General features: G+C 34.4%; 3 protein-coding genes across 3 annotated transcripts; 2 read left to right on the plus strand and 1 right to left on the minus strand.

Moving 5' to 3' along the window:
• On the plus strand, positions 186-2,687 carry LOC107624805 (UPF0481 protein At3g47200). Its single transcript, XM_016327263.2, has 2 exons — positions 186-470; positions 1,213-2,687. The coding sequence occupies exon 2, from the start codon at positions 1,232-1,234 to the stop codon at positions 2,582-2,584; it is 1,353 nt and encodes a 450-aa protein (XP_016182749.1). The 5' UTR covers positions 186-470; positions 1,213-1,231; the 3' UTR covers positions 2,585-2,687.
• On the minus strand, positions 2,796-5,354 carry LOC107624804 (obtusifoliol 14-alpha demethylase). Its single transcript, XM_016327262.2, has 2 exons — positions 4,708-5,354; positions 2,796-4,129 (listed from the first exon to the last, which is right to left on the minus strand). The coding sequence occupies exons 1-2, from the start codon at positions 5,170-5,172 to the stop codon at positions 3,128-3,130; spliced, it is 1,467 nt and encodes a 488-aa protein (XP_016182748.1). The 5' UTR covers positions 5,173-5,354; the 3' UTR covers positions 2,796-3,127.
• On the plus strand, positions 8,216-9,197 carry LOC107626769 (transcription factor MYB21). The gene is made up of 2 exons (XM_021115365.1): positions 8,216-8,569; positions 8,671-9,197. Exons 1-2 carry the CDS (start codon positions 8,340-8,342, stop codon positions 8,948-8,950), a joined length of 510 nt encoding a protein of 169 aa, XP_020971024.1. The 5' UTR covers positions 8,216-8,339; the 3' UTR covers positions 8,951-9,197.

Consider the following 9,203-nt stretch of genomic DNA (forward strand, 5'->3'; position numbering starts at 1 on the left):
TTATTAACTGATTTAATGATTGAATTTTAGAGTACATGTTTGTTAAATCAAAGTGTTTCCTCAATATTTTCAATTACATTCAATAATTTCATTTGTTATTAAGTTATATTTGATTGTGAATTAAGATGGTTAAAAGAAGAAAGAAAAGAAAAGAAAAGAACAAGTACATTATTATACCATTTCACAAGAGTTCATAATAATCTTCCCACCTTCCAATTAATTGTACCAAGCAAAAAGATAAAGTAAAATCAGACATATCGGTTATAAATTTGTTTCTCATTTATCATGGTCTTGTCTTTCTTTGAATTTTCTACTTTCCACTTGCTATTTCCATGAAGCACACTCATATAGGTTGTTGTCTTTGTAAAAAGCAGAAAGAGCTAATAAGAGAACTTAGAACTTGAAGAGTCACAAGCCAGAAATTGAGAAATTGCTTCTGGAAAGTGAAAAGATACAACCTTTGCTTTCAGGTTCTTAGTAGTATACTAGTATTCTGCACTTTACTTGTTCTCTGTCTTTAGATTGTTGCAGTAGTTCATATTGTTTTTTCACTAGTTTCAGGTTCTTAGTAGAATGCTCTTTCTTTTCTTCTTTTTGTTTTTGTTTTTTTTTTTTTTTCTTTTGAGATGATGTTGCCATTTGTTACTTAATAACTAGAACTAGAGCTAATCTATTTTTGTTCCTTTTTTAAAAAAATAAAATAAAATAAAATTTGTTGTCCCTTTCTTTTAGATTGGCCCTTGTTCTGTTTGAACTTTGAAGTGATATTTAATAATAAAAAACAGTGGCTTTAGACAAAGCGGCAAAGCCATTTTGTGTGTGGTATCTACACTTTATGTCTTTACATGGAAGAGGGGTTGAATCTTTTGTATATACCAACTTTTTTCATCTTGTTGAAAAGTTCTGTTTTTATTTTTACTCTAACAGTTAAGTTACATTACACACCATAAATTCCTTTTTACTTCCTTAATTTGAAAAGGCCTTTTTTCTAAATATATATTTGGTATATATTTACACAATTTATCTTCACAAGTGGAGAGACTATTTTCAATGTTTGTATCCTTGACCTTGATGTCACAACATAGAAACATTTGAGGCTCCTTTCTTTTGTGTTTAATTTCATAAAATTTGAACTTTATAAAAAAAATGTTCTATAATAATCACAACTTAGTTATGTCTGATATTGGATCTGCTATGCTGAATTTGCAACAGAAAAAGCTAAGCAGGTGTGATGGGATCTACATTTATTGATGAATATGTTATCCAACAAATAATTGATATTCCAGAAAACATTGATCCTGCAATAAGATGGCCAGAGTGCTGTATCTACAAGATCCCTAAGAGTCTGTTGAAGGTGAAAGAGGATTCCTATGATCCTCTCTTGATCTCAATTGGCCCTATTCACCATGGCAATACCAAGCTAGAAGAAATGCAGCACCACAAACACACATATTTTCATTTCTTCTCGGAACGCCTATCGAACAAACGCGTCCTAGAGGACTTCAAGGCCTTCATTGAACAACAAGAGCAGATCATAAGGCGTTGTTACCAGCCGAAGTTCCCTCACATTGGAAGCGAACAATTTGTGAGGATTATTCTGTTGGATTCTGTTTTCATCATGGAGCTCTTTCTGAGGGAAGCGAAACGGTGGAAACACAAAGATGATTATGTATTGACTCAACCATGTCTTAGCAAAAGCATCCAGAGGGACTTGCTGCTGCTTCAGAACCAGCTTCCAATTCAAGTTTTGGAGAAACTCTATGAGACTTGTGTCCCAAGCAATCTCAAAGAGCATTCCAGATTCATTAGGCTTGCTCATGAGTACTTTGCATCTTATTACCCTTATCAGAAATCTTCTGAGAGGAAGTTCGAGCCGAAGAAGTGGGAGAAATCGCTGCATTTCACTGATTTGGTTCGATGTTCTTATCTCCCCACGAACCTGAGTTTCAACGATGACAAGAGTCGCCACACTTACTCACAAAAGGAATGTATGCTGAGGACCGCGACAAAGTTGAATGAAGCCGGAATAAGCTTCGAGAAGGTTCATAATAGATCCTTGCTAGACATAAAGTTTGAGAAGAAGAGATTCTTCAGCTGGTTTCTCTGCTTGGGTTGCTTCCCATATTCCAAGTGTTTCAAGGCTAGATTTCAGTTCCCACAGTTAAAAGTAGACCACACAACAGAATGTGTTCTTAGGAACCTAATAGCATTTGAGCAGTGTCACTATCCTGAGGAGCCTTACATTTGCAACTATGTTTCTCTGATTGATTCTCTTATTCACACCAAGGATGACGCAGAATTGATGGTTGAGAAGGAAGCTATTGTCCATGAACTTGGAAGTGACAAGGAATTGGCAACACTGGTTAATAGTCTATGCAAACATGTTGTGACAAATAAAACATGTTACCAACAAATCATTGGAGATCTTAACGAACATTACAACAATGGTTGGAAATGGACTATGGGAACACTGAGGTGGGTGTACTTCCGGGACCCTTGGAGAAGCAGTTCTACCATTGTAGGGATAGCTGTTCTAATATTCACCATCTTCAACTTCTGTCGAGTTGTTCAATTAATCTTTTAGTTTATTCTGTTTTATGTATGTTTAATGGTTGAACATGTAACTCTAGTTTCCATATACTAATAAAATAGCCAATTCTCTGGTGCATTTAACTTTCATGCCGAAATTTGTCATTTTAATGGAAGAGTCTTGTCCTAATCTCATTTGTGAGAAAGTTATTCTTTCACCTGGAGAGGGATAATCTTGGATGATCACAAACCCAAGTAGCTAGTAATAAAATCAAACTATGATGTAATTCACTAAAACCTATCATGACAACATCAAAACCTTTCCCTCACTGGATATGGCTGGATGCATGAATCAAGCAAAGCTAAGTTTTATAAACAAGCCATATTGGGAGCTATCACAAATTCACAATTCACAATTCACTAAAACCAAATAAGTTAAAAACACTTGGCAAATTACAGAGTGTTAAAATGAAGACTCAAAAAATCCACGGTCAAATAAACAGTGAAATTTGGCCGAGGAAGAAGAAGAAGAACCAGCAAGACTAACAAATACTGCTTAAAGAAGAAATCATGCCAAAACACTCAAAACATTTTGGTCCTAGTGACTAACAGAAAGCTCCCTCCGCTTGTAGCGGACCATCACTTTTCCTTTCACTCCAACAACCATGGCGTTCCAATCAATCTCAGGGAAAGGTGACACCAACTCCAGCTCGAAATTCCTTAGCAAGTGAGACCATATTGCTTTTATCTGCAGATATGCAAAGGGCTCGCCAAGGCATCCATGTCTGCCCCCTCCGAAAGAAATGTATGAGAAAGCCCCTGCCACCTTGTCCTCTTCTCTCCCAACAGTGAATCGATCGGGATCATATGTATCGGGATCTTTGAAAATGTGAGGCAGCCTGTTTGCAAAAGCAGGGGATGTGGCAACTATATGACCCTTAGGAATATCATATTCTTTCCCCTCTCGTGTTGTGACGCTGAAATCGGTGTGTGAGCTTCGCAAGAGCATAATCAATGGAGGGTGGAGCCTCAAGGCTTCTTTGATGCACCGATACAGGACATCCATTTCGGCCAAGACATCATGATCAACTCGATCCCCGTGCTTTTCCATCAAAATCTTCTGCTCATCAACCACAGCTGAAAGGTACTTGCTGTTAGAGAGAAGATATGCTCCAGTCCAAGTGGAGGTAATTGAACTAGTGTGCTGCCCTGCGAAAAGAGCAGCAATGAGCAGTCCAGTCACTTCGGCTTCTGTTGTTGGGCGGCCATCTTTGTATTTTGAATCGATGAAGCACTGCAGCATGTCATCCTCCGATTTACCAGTGCTTTTGCGAGAAGCTATGATTCTTGCAAAGATTTCAGCAAGCTTCTTGCGTGCTTGATCACGGCGCCGGTGAGCTGGGATGGGAAGGTATGGAAAGAGAACACTGATTGGTTGCATCCCATTATCAAGGTCATGGAACAATGCAGACACATCGTCGAAAAGCTTGTCACGAACTTCACGTCCCAAGAGACACCTACTAGCTGTCAAGATGATCAAATGTTCGAGCTCATACTTCAAATCAACCTCACCACTTTCTCCCCACTTTGAGAAGTAGTCCTGTAAATCAGGTCCATGTTAGAGAACCAATAGCCCATAATGCCAATTCAGTAAAATACTGATGAAAATTTTAAGGGAAGACTTACTATTAACATAATGAGACAATATTAAAAATAATGTCAAGTACAAATGGAGCTGAAAAGCCTCTCCAGCTTATCAAATTAAAAACACTGGAATGAAATAAGGTTCCAATTCAAATTTTGGTTTTCAGTATTATTAATAGACCCACAATTATATCATAACGCTTATCTAATGTTATTGCTGAATTATAGCTGCAATTTATTAGCTTGGAAGATGCAGCATGCAAAAGTTCATGACCAAATCCAATGAAGTACTGAATGCAGATTCACACTATATCCAAGTAAAAACAGAAGGTGAAATAAACACAAACTAAAAAGGCACAATTTAAATGGATCTGCAGAATCTTAAATTTAGTAACATGATCATCAAATTCAACTCTAGGAGGAAAAAATAAGTCAAACCCAACAGGCAAATTGCTAATGTCACAAATCAAGAGTCAAATAACACAATATATTAGATCAAACAAAAATAAACACTAGACATGAATCAACATTGACCTGAGCTTCAGTAACCATCTGATCGACATAGCTCTTGAGCTTGTTAACCCTAAGGGCCTCAGTGAAGAACCTGAACTGTTCCTGGCGAACAGAGTAATCAACATCAAAGACAACACCGGGTCCAAAAGTTGGAACATTGAACTGATACACCTCTTGCTGGCTGAGTTCAGATTCTGGGGCCTTGAAGAAATGAGCAGAAACTTCGGGACCGATCAAAAAGGTGATGTTTTTGTGGAACATCTTGAGGGTGAAGACGCCACCCAGTTTAGGGTACTCTTCACGGAGCATAAAGATTGGACCTTTGAGGAATCGGGGTAAGCCTCCGATGAATGGAAGGCCCTTCACGATTGGGGGAAGGCGCTTTCTTGATTTAGGGACAATGAAGGCTGAGATGAGCTTGGCCACAACAATGGTGGCCACGAATAGGAGGCATGTGTTGAAGAACTTTGACACATCAATGTCCATCGATTGGATGAATTATCCAGAGAAAGACGACAATTGCTGAGAAATGGATCGAAAGCAAAACCAGAAGAAGAAGCAGGAGAAGGTAGGTTAGGGAGTGGGGAAGATAGTAAGAGTGATGATAGATCTATGTCCAATAAAAGGAAAGGAAGTGTGAAGTTGTGGCCACTGGCTTAGTATGGAGAGTGTCTATATATATATATATAGATGAATACATTATGACTAATTTTTTATGTGCTTATAATATTTTTGTTTAACTAATACATTATCAACATGCCAATGAGTTATAGTTCAAATGACATCATCTTTTCATACTTAATTAAAAAGTTGCGGGTTCGAATCTCTCTATTTTTAATAAAAAAAAATACATTACGAACATGTTCTGTTTAGGATTTCGATTTTTAGATAATGATGTATATAGAGTAACTACTAACTAGTAGGTTTTGTGGTCAATTTACAACCATCAAAATGTGAATTATATTTCAACTAAGTTAGAAATTAGTTATTGGTTTTCAACGCAGGGATAGTTGAGAATTTTACTTCCAATAAAAAGAAATTTTAATTAATCAAATTTAAATTGAATAAGTTGAATAAACACTTAACTTAATCTTTAAAAATTTTAAATAAGACATTTTGATTGTCAATAAATTTTTAATATTTTAATTTTTTTTAGACAAATTGATGGTTCAATAAGAAAGATTAATTTATTTTATGATATTTATTGAGATTTTAATTGTCTTATAATAAAATTTAAGTAAATGGTTAAATTGGTTTTCGAAAAATTATTTATTTTTTAAATTAGTCTTTAAAAGATTTTTTTTAATCAAATTCGTCTTTCAAATATTTTAAGTTAGTCATTTTAGTCCTTCTGTCATTTTTGTTGCTAACGACGTCAAAATTTATTGATATGACTACAACACACACTTAATAGTTCTAATTAGTAGCTAACATATGAAATTAGATCAACTCAATCACAAATGGAGAAATTTTAATGCCTTAAGTTCTCCTCTCAATTAGGTTTTGATTTGATCTAATTTCATAAACTTATCATGCTCATAGTTAATTAAGACTCTTATTTGTATTGTAATATCACTTATCGTGTTACATTAACAAATTTTGGTACCATCAATAAAAAAAATTACAAGAACTAATGTGATTAATTTAAAATTTTTGAAAAATAAATTTAATTAAAAATTTTTTTTAAGAACTCGTTTAGAGAACGAATAATTTTAGACAAATTTAATTATTTACCAAATAAAATTTATTAAAGTATTATTTATCAAATGCGCACACATACTAAACATTTTATTGTAAGTGTTAAAAAGATCAAACTATCTCACCGAATTAATTCTCAAAAATTTTAAAGTATATGATTTAGACTTTTTTAAGAACCAATTTAAATATATTCGAATAAGTTTATTATTGTTTTTTCACCATACTCAATATTCTATTTACATGTTACATTCAAATAGATGTAGAATAAGTTAATTTTAATGCGGTGTGTGTATATATGTCTAGTTAAAACATTATTATGTGTATAATTTTTACTGTGTATGAAATATTTTTGAGAAAAATCCAAAATAATTTCTGACAATTACTTCAAAAGACAACGAGGTTCTTGACAAAAAAAATTTAACCCAGTTCCTGACAATTATCTCGAAAGAACAATGAGGCTTCTGTGCCAAAAAAAGTCAATGTTGTTTTTTTTTTTTTGCATTGGAGCTAATCCATTCCAAAAAAAATCGGGGGCCAGATTGGATTTTTTTTTTTTTTTTGAGATCTCGTTATCCTTTTGAGATAATTGTCAAGGGCCGGATGGGTATTCACTCAAATATTTTTATACTATCAATTACTACAATAAATAAATATATATTGAATTACAATGATAATCATCTATCGTGATTTATAATTTTATAAGAATTTATTGACTAATAATGTTAAATAAATTAATAAAATTTAATTTCACATTTCTCCATATAAAATGACAAACATTTTTTTCCCCTGTTGCATAGCATGCTATTTGCAATTAATTACTTGTTGGTGGCAGATTAGTGTGTGCCAATTTTGTTATTGTGGACTTAGCTTAGCTGGGCTCATAGGATGAGAGGGTTTTGGAAGCAAAACTGTGGGTTTGGTTTTATAAGATGTCCAGAATATCTGTCTTTGTGCGACTAATCAAGTACAGTACACGGGGCAACTTTGGAATTCTCAATTTAATTGGCTTTACAGTTTACTCTTTGGCGCTTTTTGAGGAACAACATACAACTTTTTCGCTCCTTAGGGTTGACTTCCATTATTTTATGCTTAACGATATTAATTTTATCAATTTTGTTTTATAAAAACTTATATATTAATACGTATATTTATAGTTTTATACCGAAATATATAATTCGTCAATTCGATACCTGATTTTTAGTTTTTAGTTTGTAATTTTATAAATACAGACATATGAATATGTGTAAATTATGAAGTCTTGGAATTAATTGTGTGGGAGGCACATGGCATACTATAAAGTATAAAGAACACTAATGTCCTCAGCTATAGGAAGATGTTGCCACCGTTATAGATGATGTAATTGAATTGATTGTCACAAACACTTTATTAAAGCAAAAAAAATGGGAAATTATTTTTATCCAAAGATAAATGAAACCTCATAGACTTAACAATAAGATCTTAAGATGGTAGAATGCGCGATTTAGATGCAAAAAATGTCCGTGTAAGTCGCACATCTCTTCGTCTTGATCGCCAAGGAAGCAATCCTTAGTGTATTCTATGTAAACGTTTAATATCAATTTTTGTTTGCATTGTTTCATTCATTTTAACCTCTAAAAATATCGTTAGTCTGTCCTAGAATATCTAGCTTATTCTGAAATTGACTAAATAACCCTTCATATATTTTCTTACTGAACTAATAATCAACGAGTGCTAAATTGCTCTACTAGAAATTGAAGCAGCGACGACAAGGGTAGATTTGGCAATTCAAAATTCAAGCAAAATAATAGGAACGACGTGGGTAAGTTAGTGGGGAAAGCGGAGGTAACTGCCATATATAACCGCCAGAAGAAAACAGAGAGAATATAATAACAGTGTACGAAGTAGTAGTGTAGGTTGAAGGGCATTGAAATAAGTACAAGAGTGGTACATAACTAGATATATACTTAGGTTCTTGCATGAAGAAGAAAATGCATGGGAATAAGAGAAAGAAAGAGAGAGGGGATGAATTAGTAGATTACATAAGGAAAGGGCCATGGAAGAAAGAGGAAGATGAAGTGCTACTCAACCATGTAAGCAAGTATGGCCCCAGAGACTGGAGCTCCATTCGATCCAAGGGTCTTCTTCATAGAACCGGCAAGTCTTGTCGCCTTCGTTGGGTCAACAAGCTTCGACCTAACCTCAAGAAGTATGTTACAATTCATTGCATGCATGCATGCTTTCTCTTCCATCATCATATATAACCTTTGATTTCTTAAACTAATGACTATGTATTTCTTTTTGTGATAGTGGGTGCAAGTTTACAGCGGAGGAAGAGAGGGTTGTGATAGAATTGCAGGCACAATTTGGGAACAAATGGGCTAAGATTGCGTCCTATTTGAGTGGAAGAACAGACAATGATGTCAAGAATTTCTGGAGCAGTAGGCAGAAGAGGCTTGCTAGGATTCTTCAGGCATCAGCATCAACATCCACCTCCAAATCACACAGGAACAAACCTAAACTTCATCATCATCTTCCCACTTTCCAGGTAACCATTCTAACATTTCTCTTCTGTTTCCATGCCGTTTAAATTCATCCATTACAATACCAAAGAAATACACATGACTGATGAAAATTTGCATTGAGATTCTAATGATTTAAGCTAGTAGTTTCAACTTGGAAAATGGGTAGCTAGAATATTCTTTTTTGTTCACTTGAAAACTTTGCTAGAGAGTAAAAATCATGCTTTCTAGATTTTTTTTTTACATATTCTGTATGCTATGTACTTTCTCACACTGTATGTGAGTGTGAACCGAAAACTTTTACATACAATTCTGTTACAC

Source organism: Arachis ipaensis, chromosome B02 (genome assembly GCF_000816755.2).
Source record: "Arachis ipaensis cultivar K30076 chromosome B02, Araip1.1, whole genome shotgun sequence".
Lineage (NCBI taxonomy): Eukaryota > Viridiplantae > Streptophyta > Magnoliopsida > Fabales > Fabaceae > Arachis > Arachis ipaensis.